The following is a 19913-nucleotide window of genomic DNA, read 5'->3' on the forward strand; positions in this document are numbered from 1 at the left end:
AAGGCTTGTTGGGCCTGCGCGGGGCGGAGCCGACGGTGACGTGCCCGTGCACCGCAAGGCATTGTGGGAGCTCGGGCCTGCGACTGAGGAGGTGGTTGGAGGCGAGGTGGGGGCGACCGTTTGTGTTCTCGTGGTCTCGAACTCGCGCGCTCTCTTCCCCTCCCTCTCCCCCCCTCCATCCCCCCCACGGCAAGCGGCGGGGCGGAGAAACGGCGGCGGCGGCAGCAGCGGCGGTTGTAACATCGGACACTCTCCTGTCTCCTCTCCGGCGAACCGGTTCCTCTTTCCCCTCCCTTTCACTGTTTGTTGTGTGTTTGATGTGTTAAAGCAGGAGCGAGAACGCGAGCAGCGCCATGAGCAACACTACCGTTGTCCCCAGCACTGCGGGCCCGGGCCCCAGCGGCGGGCCGGGTGGCGGAGGCGGCGGCGGCGGAGGCGGCGGCACCGAGGTAATCCAGGTGACTAATGTCTCCCCGAGCGCTAGCTCTGAGCAGATGCGGACCCTCTTCGGTTTCCTAGGCAAGATCGACGAACTGCGCCTCTTCCCGCCGGAGTGAGTATCGTCCACCATCGCCGTTTTTGCTAACTCCTCCCCAGCCTGGGCCTAACTACACCATTTCCTAGGCCCTTGTCGATGCTTCCTTGGACCAGGTTGCTTTGGCTGGCTGTTGCTTATATTTTTGAAAGTATCTGCATATTAGTCCTGCTAATAGTGCAGAGAGGCAGGGCCAGGGTTTGGAGGATTAGGAGACACTGGTTCTTAATCTCTGGACTTTTATTTCCCTTATATTGTGCCGCCGTGGTCGTTCTTTGGGCACTTAAAGCCAGACAACTGCAGTTTATGTATTTTGTGTATAGGTTAATCTCGTTTTTTAAAGAATCCAGTGTTTCTTTGAGTTCTTGGGAAATTAAAAATTATTCATTCCCATGTTAATTTGGTATTGAATTTTGTAGGCCGTGATGCACTTATTGCTGAGTATCGCTGTTCAGTGATTCTGGCCCAGTTAATACAAGTCAGTTAATATTTTTGACAGAAAGTGTATTTGGTGAACCTGAATACTGAATTTTTATGACAAAAGTGAGCTATAGCCGAAATCAAGGATTTTCTTTTGTTAAAAAAAAATGTATACATTTATGTTTTACAGTTGTTCTTAGAAGGAATTGTATAGATTGTTAAATTTTTAATTTAGAATGTATGGCTTTTTTTACCCTGTTTCACTTTTATTTTTATCGCAAAAGTATTAAATGAGTGGATTACTGTGAAGAAAAAAATTTAAGTATGAAGTTAAGATAAAATGTGGTAAATGTTAACGGCCAATAAATTCAGTACCCACTGAGTTTTTTGATGTCACATAAGAACTAAACAGGAAATTGGAATCCTCAAGGAATCCACTGTTTTTGGTGGATGTGATAAATCATTAATCTATGTACATTTGTACACCAAAGTAATTAATAGAATTTGATTATACTGTGGTATTTGTTAAGTATTCCCGTATTTCAACATTTCTTACATAAAATTTTTTCAGATGATTCTTACTGTTTCCAGATTGTTGTGTTTTCAATTTTTAGGGGAATATACATGCCCCTAAATTTGCATGAAGTGTGGAATTCTTGGATCGTGTTTTCTTTGTAGTTATTTTGAATGGACATTTGACTTACTTTGATAATGAAGGACATACAGCTTTCATGATATGAATGTGTAGAAATAGACGTTTTGCTGTTACTCAGTCTTTTCGCAACATACTCTTCATTATTAGAAAATTAATAAACAGTAAAATGGTGGAAAATGAGAGTGACACATTTGATTATTGTGATCACGTTATTCAAAGTATTTGAGATACTAGATTTATTTATAAAATAATCATTTCCAGTCCCACAAGTTAAGAATTCTGTTAGAGTTGCTGACTTCACAGTACTTTTTTTATTTCGAAGATGCTCTTTTTATGATTCATTTATAAAAAAGGATGACAGAGGTGCAGGCAGTTTACTGGTTCCTCTTTTACCTTATGCATGGTCAGGATCTTAGAGGGAGTCACTATGGACCAGAGTATGGCTTTTTGCTTTGTAATCTGAGTAGTTTCATAACAACCAGGGTAATTGATGTGCACCAGATAACATGATCTGTTATACTGTGCATTAAGAGGACTGCTTTCCCTGTATTGGAAGAAGGAGATAAAAATTAACACCTTTTTGCTCTTTGACTCCTTCATATATGTTCCCACATGCACACCATTTTCTCTTCTGAAAATGTACAGAAGTTACACCATAGTGAATGTTATATTACCATAGTGGTCTTCCTGAATTGAATACTTATGTAACGTCTACTTTTGTTTATTTAATGTTGATTTTGTTGCTAATTTTAAGTCACAATAACTAACCTGACCTACACAATTTGGAAATACTTTGTTGGCAATTTCTTTAAGCTTGCTACAATTTTCAACACTGGCTCTCTGGAGATGATGTACTACCCAGTCTTAGTAGTCCAAAAGGGTTCATTTTACTCATAGAATAAGATTGAGTGGCTCAGATTACATAAAATTCTGAATATTATAAACACATTTGCCACTTGATATTTTTAATGGGGGTGTGTGTGTGTGTGTGTGTGTGTTTTGAACCCCAAAAAGCATTATGTCCACCTGGAATTATTCTCCTAGATAAGGCCATGCTTGCTTCCTTTTGTCGCTCAAATGTTAGAGAAGCCTTCACATTATCACCCTGTATTAAAAAACAACAACAAAAAACACACAACACCCCTGCTTTTCTGTATTCAACTTAATTACATTGTTTTTCTCTACAGCACCAATCAGTAACTGAAGAGTAAGTTCATCTCTCTTCCTCTTCTAGAATATGAAGACCCTTGGGGTTGTCATTGTAACCGGGGGTGGGGGAGGGGCATTTTAAAAGTACATACATGGCTGAACCCCTGCCTATTTGGGGGACGGGGAGGAATACTGGGATTTGAGATTGTGCCAAACATTTCAGTGACAACTGAAGACCTTTCTCAAGAAGGTTTCTCTCCTTGTTTTATTATTGAATTCATCTATTTCTTAGTTCTTTTAAGCCAAAAATTGCTGGCCTATAATTTCAGCCATTGATAATACTGTCTTTCTGCACAACAGATATTATTCTGACCTCTTCAGTATGACAACCCTATAGCTATTTGAAAGTTTGTCAGTGTTCCTCTTATTTATTGTCTTTTAAAAAGAAAAACAGTTACTTTGATTCTAGTTGTTCTTAAAGTGCATATTGGAAATTCAACATTGTGTCTATTATATACTACATGCTTTATTTTATTTTAGTCCTTACAAATCCAGAGGAAAAATGTATTTTACCTTGTTTCACAGATGGGTGAACCGAAATTCATATAGGTGGTTTTGTAGACCAAAGCCACTCTGCCATTGTCAGACCTAGGATTTGAACCCCAATTTGTGAACCCTTTTACTACTTGATCATGATTTTGATTTAGCAACTTGCGAGTGGAATCTCTTTTACACTTAGGTATTCTTCAGATACTTAATTTTAGTGTGATTTCATAATGAAAAATACAACTGGAGTGTTTATAGGGTAATGATCTCAGTGAAGCATATGTCAAAGTTATGCAGTAACTAAACTGAATAAAAGCACAGTGAGGGAGAGGGCATCTGAGGTCAACAGGGTCAACTTTTTAAGTGAATGGTACCTTTGTTACATACCTGCTATTTTTGGGGAAGGCTTAAGAGATGCCTTTGTTTATAAGCTCAAAATTATCAGTAGCGGTTAGCACACTATTAAGGTAGAAAGTTGAAAGCATGGTATCCATGGCCTAAACCAGAAGCTCTCATATTTTAATGGGCACAGATTTCAATTGGGGATCTTGTTAAGAATCAGAGCCCTCCTATATAGAGGATTCTCAGATTCAGTGGGCATCAGATGGAAAACAAATCTGAATTTTCTATGTACATCTCAGAAGATTCTGAAACAACCCTTAGAGGACATTTAAAGAAACATTAGAAACAACCACCACTCTTAGGTTAAGGCAAAGCATACAGAGCCCACTTTTCCTATCTTGCTCCTTAGCTCATTTCAACTCCCAGCCTCATTTATATTGTCAAAGATAAGGAGTAAAGACTTAACATTTTTAGAAGTGCTACTTGCACAAAATTCTGAGGTATGGAAATTATATTCAGACATCAATTCTCTATTTTACATTAACATGTCTTATTGATAAGTTTGAGAAAACATAAGAGTACAATTGTGGATTTATAGACCTTTTGAAGTGGCGAGAGATGGATTATCTGCCTTTCTGAGTTGACTTACTGTGACTCTTTTCTCCATGGTTTTTAAATTATTTATCCTTTATCTTTACCTCATCACTTCTTGCAGCTTTGATTATAGCCCAAGTAATAATTGTAGCATTCTTATGACATGAGTTGGTAGAAAAAATAGTAATCATCTTAGATTACCAAGTAAATGAAAATACGTTATGAGCATGTAGGCAGTACTTTATAATTTTTTAAAAAGAATTGTTCATTATGTTTTTATTCTCTTAAGAACTAATATTTGATAGTCACTTTTTTCTTTTGGTCAGATGACAATAGACAGTGACGAAGAAATGGTAAGGGTCACTTTTTAAGAAATTTGAGTGCCTACTAAAGTGCATATGTTAGGTGTTAAGACTATAAAATTACAGCATTTAGAGAGCTTTTTCATTTAGTAGTGAAAGTATGGATGTCAGAAATACAAAGTGCTATATAGCTTTGGTACTAAAACTGCTGAAGTGGCATTCATTCCTCTACTCTCGGTGCAACATGGTTAAATTTGAGACCAGTAATACTTAACATTAAAAAACAGCGTCTACATTAAAAAATACTGTATCCTGTCAAAAACATTTAGCAGTAAGCCTCTATAACAAGATGACTGAAATTCCATTTGGATATCTTGTCAACTTTGCTTTGAAGCTAGATAAGCTCTGTGCTTAGTATGGGCAGTGCCTTTAGGTAAAGCTGTAAGTTCTGACGGATTTGAATTCTCAGGTTATTTAGCTTCATATTAGTCTTCATAAATAATTTCTTTTCATGTTAGTGCACAAATTAGTAGAACTTTTTTTCAGCAAATACTTCACTGAAATACCTAATGTAACCAAATCTGATGTAAGTACATTTTTATGTATACATAAAGATCTACTTTATTAGAAAAGTTAATAAGCCTCATTCTATATATTACAAGATTTTCTTTTCATTATTGAGTTTCAAGATATAATTCACTTGTTATAATGAAACAATGGTTCTTTACCCTGGGTGCATAAAAAATTGTCAGAATTGAAATAAAAGAGGAATCACTTAGTACTTCATTCATCAGAGATCTTAGTGGATCAATAGATAGAATGAATTTTTTTTTTTTTTTTTTGCAGGTGATTCTAATGTACTATGGAGGATAGGATTACTACTGCCTTAGGGCGTTGGTTTTTAAATAACATTTAACATTTGGGTTGGGGTTAGAGAGCAACCCCTGCCTTTATTTAACTCATCCCTTTCACTGAAAGTTTTATGGCAGAAATTTAAACCATCCTGTATTAAAAAAGAAAGAAAAGAAACCCTACTCACTAAAGTATCTTACTGTTGCCATAGCTTGCACTTTAGTACTTGTTTTTATTTTACCTAAGAAAGCAATTTGTTGAAGGAAGTAGCTCTTTTGCTAATTGAAATTTTGCAGAATAGTAATACTAGGGGATGGAGTACAGTTCCCTGTGTACTTATTTTTTTTTTCCCCCTGAAAGTGCTCTAAGGGAGAGAGCCCTGATTATTTATAATGCCTAAGAGTTATGCTGTAGGTTAAAAAGGACAAGGCATTTAGTAGGCAGGTCAAGAAAACTCTTTGTCAAATAGATGTACTTTCCCACAGTATTCTTTTGTTTCTGAATTGAAAATTCTTCATGTTTTCTACTCTGAAAAATTAGCCCTAACGGAAAGTTTTCTAAGCCAAAACTAATTACTTATTACCTGCATTTAAAAATAGCTGGTATTGGTATTATGAAAAAAAATGTCGACACTTTAGTGGTCTACTGAAACTCTGAGACTAGTTTCAAGCTGTTTTTAACTTGATAAATTATAAAATTAAACAATGATTGATTGTTTACGTGCAATTTGCTACATGAGTTCAATGAGTAGTACTTTATTTGAAATGTCTGTTTTTTGAACTGGTTAATATATATACAGAAATATATTTTTACCTGCCTGTTTTGCTTTTGGAATGCAAATGTATGATTTATAAATCATTTATGTTTTAGCTGGTATTCTTTTTCTGTTGTTTTATTATTACTATTATTTTATTTTTTAGTGATTCACCTTTGCCAGTCTCATCCCGTGTCTGCTTTGTTAAGTTCCATGATCCGGACTCAGCAGTTGTGGCACAGCATCTGACAAACACTGTATTCGTTGACAGAGCTTTGATAGTCGTACCATATGCAGAAGGTTTGTGCTTTGTTTATCTGTGTGGGCATCCTATGATGACCATCTACCTCAGTATAGTTTTAGAGTGAGTGTTAGTAGCATGTTAAAAATCTAAGCTATTAACATTTTGAAACCCTTGTTATACTGCAGCCCATATTTTTACTTGTTGATTTTTTTAATTCTAAAAATTAGAAATCAGATCTGTTTTTATAAAATAAACATTTTTAAGTTCATTAAAACCATGCTCCTAATTTATAATTCCTTAAGATACATCTACTTAGGTAATTTAATGTTCAGTTTTCTGAAAAAGCCCAAAAGGTGAATGGTTCACTCCATGCACATTTACACAGAAACCTTCAAATAAATGCATGATATCATTTCTATTTTGAATAAATGATTAGGTTATTTTTATTTCCTTAGTGCTTCGTCTCACTGATAACTTTTAAAATATATCCCACAGTGAATTCCAGTATACCAAGGGTTGCAATGATTTTGATTTGTATGAAAGTTCAAGATTTCCTATAGCTTAGGTGCCAGATGGGCACTGGGTATTTTGTTTTTATGCCAGATTTTCTTGTTCATTCTTGCTATATTTTCTAGAATATCTCTAAATAATAAATTCTTCTCTCTGTTATTTGTGTGTGTGATTTTTGTAGTGGAGAAGGCAAATGCAAAACTCTTCCAGATGACTGAAAAACAGTGGGTCCTCTGCAGCTACAGGGGATTCTAGACATTAACTAAAGGCCAGCAAGCACTCAAGTCCCCCAAGTGTTTTCCTGGTGTAACCATTTGTTAACTACATTTTCTCTCTTTTTACATTTTAGGCTGTTTTAAGTAATTTGACAGAAAAATAATGAGCAGGGTTTTTGGATCTAAAAAAGCCACTGTGACAAGACGGCACTATTTTATTTCCAATTTGTAAAATTTTCTAAGGCGTATTTTATAATTAGTTTGTTCCCAATGTACTGTTAGTTTATTTGCTTTTTGGTAACTATAAATTTTGATCAAAGAAATTGCTGAAATATAAAATTACTGGATTTTAAGTTAATAATTCAACATATATGCTGACCAGAATTCAAATGCTTTCCCTTTTTCCTTAATGAACTGGTCAGTGGAAGCAGAATCTTGATATTGTTAACTTTAGATGCTATTTCAGATCTTTGAATATCAATGTGAACATTTACACCATACCTTGTAAAAGTTGTGAAATGTCTAGTCCTTAAAACTTAGAAAAATTGCCTCTGTGGTTTTCTAAAGAAATTAAATTGCATTCATAGATGGGTTAAAGGCATGCTGTATTATAGTACATCTATCTCGGTGATATTAAAGTGTGTGAGCCCAATTTTAAGATTTTAAAATATATATGCTGATAAACCATTGATTTAGTGTGTTTTGATTAAGCAGTTTCTTTTATATCAGTGTACCTATTGTAGGATGAAACTTATCACCAAGAGAAGAGTTACAGAATTCAAATTTAGGATAAGTAAAATATAGATGATAGTTTTTGGAACAAGGGTCAAATACTGTGAGTAATGTGCAAAACATTAGTTAGTCTTTAAAGAATTCTTATTGGCTAAGTATTAAGTCCGGAACATGATACAGTATATCATATAACTGGCTTTTATAAATATTTTTAGACCATGATAATTTTTCTGGATTTGTTTTGAAAGTGAAATATTTAGGAGTGTATATAGAATTACAGAAAAACTTAGCTCCAGAATCTGTTTTGTGGTATATTTAACTACTGGTATGGTATGCTGTATTAATGTTATTTTCACTAAATAACTGATGTACTCAATCCCTTTGTCACCATTCACTGTAGTTTAGCTCTTACATGTTGGTGTTGGCTCTTGGTCAGTGTTTTAGAACAATATAGACACAAAGTCTACGGTAAGGAATAGTCTTTATTGGTAAAATTGAGATAGCCAGATTTAGAAGAAACTCTTAATGGATTTGGGGGTTATTTAGGTTCCTTGGTTAATGTTTGTTTCTTTTGTCTGTTTCTTTTTCTTTCATTTCTACACATTCATGCAGTATTTCATGGTTCTATCAAAGCAGCAGTAAAAAAAATTCTCTTGACGCATGAAAATTAACTGGTGAGGGGCCTCATTGCTATTTTTAAATTGTAGTTTTATTTTTAAATAGTCTTTTTTAAATCAGAGGATCAGATGCATGACTTTTTTTTAATGGATGCAGATCTTCTATCAGGTGTCTCACAATTAATTCAAGAGGATTTAGTGTGCCAGAATGTTGCAAATGCACTAATTTGAGTAAGATGTTGGTATTTAATATTATCCTCTTGAGACATAATTTTGCATGCAAGATTATCCCATAATCTTTGTAGGTTTGTTAATATTGATGCATTAATGCCCTATATCTAAATGATCTTCTCCCTCCCCCTCCCTCCATAACTCTTGGTATCTAAATTGATGACAGCTCTGACACAAGCAAGATAACAGTGCTGTGTAGTATACATTTGTTTATATTATCGGCACTTCTCAGTATAGGTGGAAGGAACCATTACCTTTATTTAACAGTGGTTTTTCTTTTTTGTTGTTGTGTTTTACAGTTCTTTTCCCTGGTTCAGCCTGAACTATATACCAGGCCCTGCTGAAAATACCACCCAACAGTTTTCTTCTGCAGCTTATCCAGTTTCTCTTAAGTGCCCTGTACATATTGTATGTTTTATGATGAGATGCAGTTTCTTAATATGTATTACAGAAATACTACTGGTATTTGCAAATATGTAGTTTAATTGTATTATTGAACTCTCATTTTGGGGGCTTGGGCACATTAACAGATTAATCTACCTGTATAGGGCTTTTGCTGTTGGATAGAATTTAAATTGTCTGCATAAATATTTGTCTTAGGACCCTTAGATTTTATCTGAATACACAGATTAGGCTTTAAAAACATATATGTCGTTTTTGGCTTTAGGAGTTTGGCTAAGTTAGCTTTTGAACTGACACTATATAGCAGCATTTTTCGGTATGGTTAGCATGGCACATGTTGGAACAGAAAACATTTTACTGTACAGGTAAGGAATGTGCCATGTTGTTTTACGTATGCTCTCCCTCTCACTCCCAAACACACATCCTGTGTGTATTCAGAAACCTTCAGAAACATATTCGTTTTCAAGAGTCAGCAAAAGCCCTACGCTTGATTCCAACAGAATATTTCCTTTACATACTTTTCTTCTCTTAATTTTTACAAAATTTGTATGGTAGGTGTAAAAGAAAATCATAGTAACTGTACCATATTATTAACCCCTAAATCAAACTTTTTTTGTCTTGTGTATCTTGATTTTTCTGTGTGCTTTATAGTGAAGCAGCCGACACGAGTCGTTGTTCATAAAACAGCTTTTGAAAGTTGAGAGCACACCCCTGGAGAACCGACTGTGCTTGCTTACGTTTGGTTCATGACTTAAAAATCGAGTACAGGTGATGAAATCTTGGCAGTGTTAACAAAAAAGTAGTGTGTATTGTGCTATTTTTTTTTACTCTAGAAACTTAACCATTTGTAGAGAAAAAGGAAACAAATTTTCACACATTGAAGTTTCATTCTCACATAAAGTTAATGATAAATAATCATAGAAATCAAGCTTTATATTTTAGCGAACATAAGTACTTTCAACAAACTCAGGTGGTGTATCAGGGAGACATTTTCTGGGTGTTTTTGTGTGTTTTCTGTCTTGCAAAAGGGTGTGTTCTAACTAACGCAAGGATGTTTCTCTGCAGGAGTTATTCCTGATGAGACTAAGGCTTTGTCTCTGTTGGCACCAGCTAATGCAGTGGCAGGTCTTCTGCCTGGTGGTGGACTCCTGCCTACTCCTAACCCACTTACCCAGGTACTAGTTCTTTTGAATTCTTAAAGCATGGAAAGGAACTCAGAATTGTGGATAAAGCTAAATGTATTTGAACTTTTTAAGTGCTGTTGTGATTCTAATTTACTGAATGATAGATAGCATATGCATACATTATTGTAAAAGGCTATATCACAATCATAAATACTAAAGAGAATCTCTTGGAAGTTTACATTTTAAGAACATTCTGAAGACCATAAATATCTGGTATATTGGTTTTGCCACTGACTCGAAATAACCCAGTATAACTGGTGGGAGGAAAGCTCATGGAGCATAAGACTTCTGTTGAATATGCTGTTAAAAATGGTATGTTCATTTGGACCAGGAAAGAAAATGAAGTTGAATTTCAGATTTCTTTCTTTTTTGCCAATGCCTTTTGATGTTTTGCTCTTTCTTGGGGTTTGAATTAAGTAGGTGGCTTGAAATAAAGATGAAGTCTTCATGGAGATGTTTGATATGGGGAAGATGAAATACTCAAGTTGGAGAAAATGTTACTGGGTAATGTTTATAACCCCAACAACACTGAAAAGCATACCATTTTAGAATTAAAAGATTTGTCATATCACATGTATTGTAACCACTCAAAAAGATTGTAACTGCTTAGTGGTTTCACAGATAAAGTGAATTATGAGCCTGAACTAGAACTACGTAACAACATTCTATTAAATTATTTTGTCTAAATACTTCAATTAATGTTAAGTGAATTGTGGTATCTTAGAGAGAGACTGAGATCGGGAATTCCAAGATTTTTAAGTATGACTGTCACTTAACCCCCATTTTTACTTATAAACCAAGGATGTGGTTATTTTGTAGATAACTTTGATATGTCAACTTGTATAAAAACTAAGATGCCATTTTTATATAGCTACTCAGTAAACAACTAAAGAAAGTTTGGTACCTTATATTTATTAAAAATAAAATTTTAGTATAGTGCTTATAGAGAAGATCAAACTGCCTCCAAAGTTACAGGATTTTGCATGATTTGTGTCTTGATTAATTAGAATTATTTTAGGCGGAAGCAAAACCACACAGTAATTTGAACAGGGAAAGTTTAATATAAGGCATTACTAACTAGTAACAGCAGATTACTAGGGGGAATTCCAGGAAATACAGGAATTGCAGACATAGAAAGCAACCATCACTTCCAGAGCTGAGGAAGAACACAAGAAAGAAACCCATGTAAATGAGATTAAGTTCCAGACCTTGTTCAAAAAAGGTGGATAGTAGAGAAGTTTTCGGAGGTGCCACAGAACTTGCTAGGAAGCCCGCCCAAGAAGATGTCTCTAGAACTTAATAAGAGGTAAAGGCCACTGGGTATCCCACATTGGCACTATAGTAACAATCAGAAAGGGGACCTAGGAACCAAGAAGAGAAACCCTTTTCGTAGTCAGTGTCATTTCAGCTCCCCCTACAAGTAAAGCTTAACATCACGCCAGATGTCGAAGAAATGCTTATGAGAGAGCTCTTCCGTATTGCAGAGCAAGACAAAGAACTGGATTTGGATCTGGGAAGCAATAATTTATAATTGGCACAAGAATATGTTGAAAATTTTTGTATCTTTTTATAAATTCTCATTTTAAGGGTAAATGTGCTGTAATGACAAGTGAAAAATGAGGCTATTGTATATAGCAGGGGTGAGCAAACTAAAGCCCTCGGGCCAAACCACCTATTTTATTTTTATTGGAACACGGCTGTGCCCATTTGTTTATGCTTATTTTCAAGCTACAGTGGCATAGTTGAGTAGTTGCAACAGAGTCCACATAGCCTACAGACTTTAAATGCATTGTTTGGCCCTTTAAAGCAGGAGTCCCTAACCCCTAGACCACGGACCAGTACCAGTCCGTGGCCTGTTAAGAACTGGGCCGCACAGCAGGAGGTGAGGGGCAGGCAAGCCAGTGAAGCTGTATCTGTATTTGCAGCCGCTCCCCATTGCTAGCATCACCACCTCAACTCCAGTTCAGATCATTAGGCATTAAAGATTCTCATAAGAGCACCAGTCTCTGGTGCCAGAAAGGTTGGAGACTGCTGCTTTAGATGGAAAAGCAATGATATTTTAAATAAATAAATTTTGGAATTCACAGATTGGCGCTGTTCCGTTGGCTGCTTTGGGAGCTCCTACTCTCGATCCTGCCCTTGCTGCACTTGGGCTTCCTGGAGCAAACTTGAACTCTCAGGTATAACTTAATACCCTTCAACTTTGAGCTCATTTTTATAGTTAAAGAATTTATTTTATTCATTAACTAACTTTGCATTTCAAGAGCAGGAGATAACTCATTTCTACAGTGTAGTATTTTTTTCTTATATAAATTTGTTAAAGACATTTCAGAGGTCATTTTATTATTAGCCTCTTGCTTGCTCATTAAAAAATTTCTCACATAGTTGAATGTAGAGCATAGTTGCACAGGAAGTTAACACGTAAGTATGGTATGGAATCAGAGTAAACAGTCATGAAAGGATGGCGCAGTATGAGTTCATGATTTGTTTTCCTGTCATTTACTCACTTGGAAATTTGTTTTGTTTCATTGTAATTTGGCTAAACTTTTTCCCGAAGTCCTTTGTTGAAATCTTTTGATTTAGTTTACTGGCTAAGCATTTTAAGTTTCATTTTACATGTTTCTTTAAAGCATTACTGTTCCTTTAAAGTCTTAAAATAAGTAGGATATAATTGTTCTGTAAAATCTAGACTGCTCAGCTTTATTATTTTCATACTTAGTTTGCTAAAACTCCTGGATATACAGAATGATAGCCACTAATATCACTTGTTTCTTTCTTAATTTTCTTTAATGTAGCTGCTAGAAAACCTAATATATCTTTGGCTGACATTATATTGCTTTTGGTCATCATCGTGCCTAGAATATGTTCCTTTTTGTAGATTTGCCAGATTGTCCTAGGATATTTCAGTGTCCTGAAAATTAAAATAGCAATCATTGTTTTATGTATTCTCACTGTTATATTTTTTGTTTTGCAGTCTCTTGCTGCAGATCAGTTGCTGAAGCTTATGAGTACTGTTGATCCCAAGTAAGGATTTGTTCTGTGTCTCCATTGGTGATATAGACATAGTTAGTATATGAATATCTAGAGAACAGTTATTTTGTAGATAGCTAAAAAGAAATCTAGTTCAAGGCATAAAATTTGATTTTCTTGAAACAAGGAAAAAAATCAGTGATATGCCCATCTATAAAAGGTTTTGGTGTAATTTGAGTCTTTGCAAAGTAATTATAAAAAAACATACCAGGAGACAGGAGTTAGTTGATTCATTTAAACTACATATGTTGAATACCTACTATAAACTTGTATCTTTTTAGCATATGCTCTAGTCAGGAAGGGAGACATTTAAATATAGTAAAGTGTGTGCATCCAACTAGAGGAAGTACAGAGGTGTCATGGAAACTTATAACAAGGAGAACTTAGTATGAAGATCAGAGAAGCTGAACCCTAGGTGATGACGAGGAGGGGAACAGAAGTGAAAGACACTATGCTAGAGAAAAGGAGGAGCATATATCACAATGGGATGACTTCTTTGAGGTGCTTTGAAAAGTTCTCCTCATGTTGAAACTTATATTTCCTCCTTGGTGTGTATATATAATAGTCATGAGGTATTGTAATTGGTAATTCCCTTGGTATTTGAAATTTGAACTGAATCCTTTTTCATTGGTGAAAGTCACTATAAGTGGAAGATCATGGGAAGAGGGAGGACAGAATCATTTGACTATAATAATTAGTGGACTTTTTTTTTAAATTATCAGCTAAAATCTAACCATATACATATCACCCAGCTTATAAAATAAAATATCAGTACAGTTAATTCTCTGTGTACCCATTTCAGTCTACATTTCTCCCCACAAATAACTACTATCCTTAATTTGGTGTCTTAATTTTTTTCACATCTATAAAACCCTAAAGACGGCGTATCTTTTAGTCTTTCTAGTCAGCAATTTCCTGAGTAACTTCTGTGTGCCAATGGCCTCTGCCTCATTTTCCTCCCATCTGTAAACTTAAAGCTCTTTCTCAACAGAATGATGATGTAGAAGGTTTTTAAATCGTGAAGGAAAACTCTCTTAATCAAAAATCTTTAGCATTATTATATTCCCATGTACTAGCATTTCTCAAAATGTGTTTATAGAAAGTTAATGGATGTTCAGCAAAATTTAATAGGTATATATCTTATTTCATGTAGTCGAGTCTAAAATGCAGATGCCATTGTAAATATTAAAAAGGTATTGTACTATAAATGGCTTTACCAAAATAATGGAATCTTCCCCCTTTTAAAGGAATATCTTACTGAAATGATGTTATATGAAACATTTATATATTGAAATGCTGTTACACACTTTTAAATATTTCAGACTTCAATTCTTGGTTCTGTTTCAGGTTGAATCATGTAGCTGCCGGTCTTGTTTCACCAAGTCTGAAATCAGATACTTCTAGTAAAGAAATAGAGGAAGCCATGAAGAGAGTACGAGAAGCACAGTCCTTAATTTCTGCTGCCATAGAACCAGGTAAAATAGGTTTATACACTTGTGTTGAATCTTGAACTATATGTTGGCAAAAATGATTGCGTAAGTTTGGAAATTTGTTGACTAATACTCTAATAATGTTTTAATTCTCCAAATCTGATAAAATTCTTGTAGTGGAGTGATTTTCAGTGTAGGGATCTCGGAGGTGAGTGGGGAGTTGTCACCAAACATCTGGAAATATCTGGAGACACCTAGTTGTAATGCTGGTACCAATGTATCTAGCAGGTACAAGGCCACAGACATTGCTAAACATCCTTCAACATATAGGACAGGCACCCTCCCCTCCCTTCCAAACACAACGATCGTTCCAAATTGTTAGTAGTGCCTAGGATTATCTAAACTTTGAAGTGACATTTTCGTTGTTTTTAATTAATGGTTTTTGGGTTTTTAATTATTTATGATTGCCTATGTCTGAATAGCCTAATTAATTTTAGTCTTTTATTTGACCAAGAGTACCTCGAGAAGATGCTCCTGTCTATGCCATTTATTTAAAGAAAAACAAATATCTTACTCTTTGCAGATTGTATTTTTGAGATGGAATGGATGGTTTTATTGTCTGCCTGTATACATTTGGATCTTTGGTCCTGGATTTTTTTTCCCATTAAGTAACGTTTTATTCATTTTTCATTGTTACTTGTTAGTATATGAGAAGATTTTTAGTAGGCATAGTATTAGGAATGTAATTTTAAAGTATAATGTTCAGTAAACTAATTGCTTTATGTATATTATCTCACTTAATAACAAAATATTAATTAGCCCAAGGTCATATGGCATGCAGTAGGAGCTTTTAAATACACAACTGAATCTGTGTGACTCCAAACTTAGAACACCATGTAGTAACTGTTTTCTGTTTTCATTGCAAACTCATAACTGGAATGACTAAAAGTGGTTTATGAATTTTTTTTTCTCCAAGATTTTTTTGTTAGTGTATTACTAATAATGACATTAACAATAAATTGAATCTTATTAATGAAATAATCTAAATGTGAAAAAGGAATTCACTCTCACTTTGATGATCGTCCATAGATGCAATGGCTTTAATTCTCTTGTGTAGTCCTAAGTTAAAGAAATTTCTTACGTGTAATTTAAAAATTAGGAAATTGGGACAAATTGTTCTAGATCTATCTCCTACACTTACACAATTGAAAATTGGTGAGGAGGAGGAAAGACAAACAGATCCAAGAGGGCTAGCTTACTAAAATCCAGTTATGTCTCAGTATAGTGAGAACAGTGAATGAATCATGAATATATTGAGCCTACTTACCAACCATTTTGACATAAATATAGATGAATTTATTTAGCAAAGGAGCATAGAGCTACATGGTGAAAAAAGAAACATTTTGCTAGATCAAGAATTTAAAATGTTTATTATGAACTTACTGAATATTTTACAGTCAAGTGTTGATTGTGGAGATGCTATTAATATACAAACATGTGGAAATTAAAGTTTTAATCTGGATGAATTGTGACTATATTGGGGAGAGTATAACCTAGGAATGGAAAAAGGAACTCCTCATTTAGAAATCTCCAAAGAATAATGGATGAGAAAGATTAACCCTTTTCATAGATTGTTTTATGGACGACACTTCACAGCCTCCCAAATCTAAAAATGAAATAGTCAAAGGAACCTTTGGCTAGCTGAAAATCAAAAGTCTAACTGGGTTCTACCAAAAGCCTGGATTATTTGTATCATCACTTCAATAAGCCTCAACATTTTGATTGTACAATGCTCACTTGTAACATTTAAGGATTATACGTAAAAGCTGAAAACTAAAATAAATTCTTAGATTAACTCTTGAGTGGGAAAAATCTGTTTCTTTGATGATTTTTAAATCCAGATAAGAAAGAAGAAAAACGAAGGCACTCGAGGTCAAGGTCACGTTCTAGGAGGAGGAGGACTCCATCATCTTCTAGGCACAGGTTAGCTTGATCATTTTTGGTATTCAGTTGTACTTAACAGCGAAAAATTTCTATATGTCACATCCTTCTTAATTTGCTGCCTGTTCACCTACTAGCTCCTGTTAGCAGAGTATGTAAATGGACGAAAGGTATGAACTAAATATACTGATACTTTAAAACCAAAAAAAATCTAGGAATAGGAACCTGCTGGGACTTGAGCACTAAATTGAATTAGTACTATGGAAAGAATACTGCACTTGAAACTTTTGACTTGAATTCTAGTTCTGGCTTTTCACAGTTCCTGAGACTTAAGTTGGAAGGTCGTATAGATTACCCATGTAACGTGTGAATATTTATTTGCAAATGACAACCTGCTATTCTTTTGAGATTGTTCTTTATATAACTGGGTGAACTAATTGATAGTATCATCCTTTTATCGTACCTAGAGTAAGACTAAGTTTATTCTCTTTTTCCACAGGATATCTCTGTATAAATTTTTAAGGTTCTTTCTAGACCAGTGGCTTTCAAACTTGCTAGTATTGGGACCTCTTTATACTTAGAGAAAATATGAGAACACCAGAGTGTTTATGTTGGTTATAGCTCTTAATATAGACCATATTAAAATTTAAAATAGTCATTTGAAATAAAGATTAGTAAAGCCATTTTTGTTAATACAGCTTTGAAAAAAATCTTTAAAAAAATTAGAAGAGTGACTTTGTTTTACTTTTTTCCAAATCTTTTTAATATTTATAATAGAAGACATACAGGATTCTATATTCAACTTAACTGTGATGTACTTTGGTTACTATATATAGAAAATCACATGAACATAGTTAGAAAAGGGAAAAGTTATAATATTTCGAGATAATTAGAAATAGTAGTCTTTGACTAACATCAAAACTTGGCAAGTGATAGTTTCTTAAAAGATGGTCGAAATAGGTAGTCCTAAACCATAAATGAACCTTCCATATACTATTACATATTTAAAATCGCTCTGTTGTTCTTCCTTACACTTTGAACAGATCTTTTTCTCAGGCATGCTTTTATAAAATTATGCATTGGTGGTTTGCAAAGTAATCAGTTCATTGTGTTATGCAACTTTTCAAATGTTGGCACATTTTGTTATATCAAAAAAGTGACATTTGGTGCTGCTACCACAGATGGCATCAGAAAACCGTTTTAAGTATTAAGAAGCTGTCAAATCATAGTGATAAGTTCAAGTTTTCTAAAATTTTCTCTTTAAAGCTTAGATTTTATCATTGTTGGCAAAATTGAATTATTTTCCTTGAAATGATAGTCTTCATTCATTTTTCAAGAAAATAGCTGCCAAATATGCAAGTTTGGACAACCATAGTCTGCCAGTTTTCCTTTCAAAAAGTAAAGGTGATGATTCATGGAAAAAGCAATCAGTTAAGCTCAAAATTCATTGACTGTCTTACTTGATAGAGCCACTGAAGTTTAATAAGTATCAGAAGTATTTTATCCATACTACCATTTTATTGCATAGGATATTGCTCAAGGGACTAGCTTTAATGCTACTAATTAATAATAAAACTGCTTTAATAGTACTCAAGGGATTAGGTTTAATAAAATTAATATTTTTTATTGCTTCATCAAAGACATCCTTAGTGAAAATGATATATTTTTTTGTTTTACTGCAAATGCATACTACAAATGCCAATGAAATATACAGTATACAGTGACTAATAGGGTAGTTTAGTTGCCACTTAACCTTGATTTATGCTTAGGAGATGCCAGCACTTATACGCCACAATTGCTTTTGCAGCATTAATGCAAGTGTCAACACGGTGCAAAAGGCAGAATGTTATTATTTTGAAAATAATTTTGACCTTATGGACCCCATGGCATGTCAAGTCATTTCTTAGACTGTGTCTTTGTCCGTTCAGCTGCTGTAATAGAATAGACTGGGTGGCTTATAAATAGCAGATTTATTTGTCACAGTTCTGAAGACTAGGAAGCCAAAGATCAAGGTGCTGACAGATTGGTTACTGGTGGGGACCCACTTCCCTGTTTATGGTGGGTCATTTTTCAACTGTGTCCTCATGTAGTGGAATGGGCCCAAGAGGTTCTCAGATCTTTTTCAGAAGGATATTACTCCTATTACTACTCCTGTTCGTGAAAGCTGTACCCTCTTGACCCAGCCACCTTCCAAAGGCCCCACCCACCTCAAAATATATCACAGTGGGGATTAGGTTTCACATAAGAATTTTGGAAAGGACACAGACATTCAGAATATAACAAAATGTTACATAGTTGTCTGTCCTATCTGGTATATTTGTTTTTTATTTTCTGTTCCTTACCTTCCCCCAGCTTGTCTCATTCTCAAAGTCATGTCACAACTATGTTAAACCTTGAGAAGCTCCCTAATGCCTTAATAAGGTGGTAAATAACACCTAAAATGGCATTCAGGATTTTTTACTATTTACCCTAATTTTTCTTTCCACACTTGTCATTTACCACTCCAAACCAGTGAACCACAGTACTACTTGCTAGAATACATCATTTTCTTTATGCCTCCACGTTTTTGCTCATGATGTTCTTTTCTGCCTGATGCTCTTTTTCCATATCTTCACCTCCACCCGAGGAAGTCTTTTTTCTTTGTTAAAAATACAGCTAAAATTTCACTCTTATGTGAAATGTTGGTACTTCTTAGATCTAGGACAGTGCTCTCTTAGCTCACTATCTCCTTTGGATATGGCTTTTTCTTCTGTATATACCAAGTACATCCTAGGGCTCTAAAATTTTAATTTGAATTATTTTAATATGACCAGTGGGAAATAGTAGTGAAAACATTTATTTCCCTGAACTAAGTGTTTTTTAGACACTTGTAATAACATATCATAACAGATAATTATTATAGGTTGTAGTACCTCAAGCATCTTGGCATATAAAAATGACCATTACTTTCAGTAGGCTTTTTTATTTAATTAGATACATAATATGCTAATCCCTGATTTTCTCATTTTTTCTTTTTAAAGTTCATAGAAATAGCGTGTTAAAATGGCTCTGAAGTACATGACTCTTGAAAAATAAGTTTCTCTGGACCTTATAGTAAATAAGATCGATGCGGTACCTCCTCTTAATAGCTTTTAAAAACTATTTTATATTATTAATCACTGTTTAGAAAGAAACCTGTAAGCGTGAGCTTTTGATTTTTTTTCTTCATCTTTTTTATGTGTGTGCATT

The 19913-nt window shown here is 34.6% G+C and overlaps 1 protein-coding gene across 22 annotated transcripts in view; it reads left to right on the plus strand.

Moving 5' to 3' along the window:
- The window catches only part of SRSF11 (serine and arginine rich splicing factor 11), a 40962-nt gene that overhangs the window by 12292 nt on the left and 8757 nt on the right, over positions 1–19913 (plus strand). For 4 of the 22 annotated variants that reach the window (XM_039838578.1, XM_039838579.1, XM_039838582.1 and 1 more), the window contains exons 1-8: positions 92–553; positions 6316–6449; positions 9752–9868; positions 10166–10275; positions 12372–12464; positions 13259–13308; positions 14662–14789; positions 16646–16727. In XM_039838578.1, coding sequence (XP_039694512.1) covers positions 13289–13308; positions 14662–14789; positions 16646–16727 — 230 coding nt within the window. In that variant the 5' untranslated portion in view covers positions 92–553; positions 6316–6449; positions 9752–9868; ... (1 more) ...; positions 12372–12464; positions 13259–13288. Of the gene's footprint in view, positions 1–91; positions 554–6315; positions 6450–7084; positions 8525–8997; positions 10276–12371; positions 12465–13258; positions 13309–14661; positions 14790–16645; positions 16728–19913 lie in introns of those variants that run through there. The other 18 variants (XM_039838564.1, XM_039838572.1, XM_039838574.1 and 15 more) reach the window with 11 other exon arrangements.

The sequence above is a fragment of the Pteropus medius genome, unplaced genomic scaffold (assembly GCF_902729225.1).
Source record: "Pteropus medius unplaced genomic scaffold, Ma_sr-lr_union100, whole genome shotgun sequence".
Lineage (NCBI taxonomy): Eukaryota > Metazoa > Chordata > Mammalia > Chiroptera > Pteropodidae > Pteropus > Pteropus medius.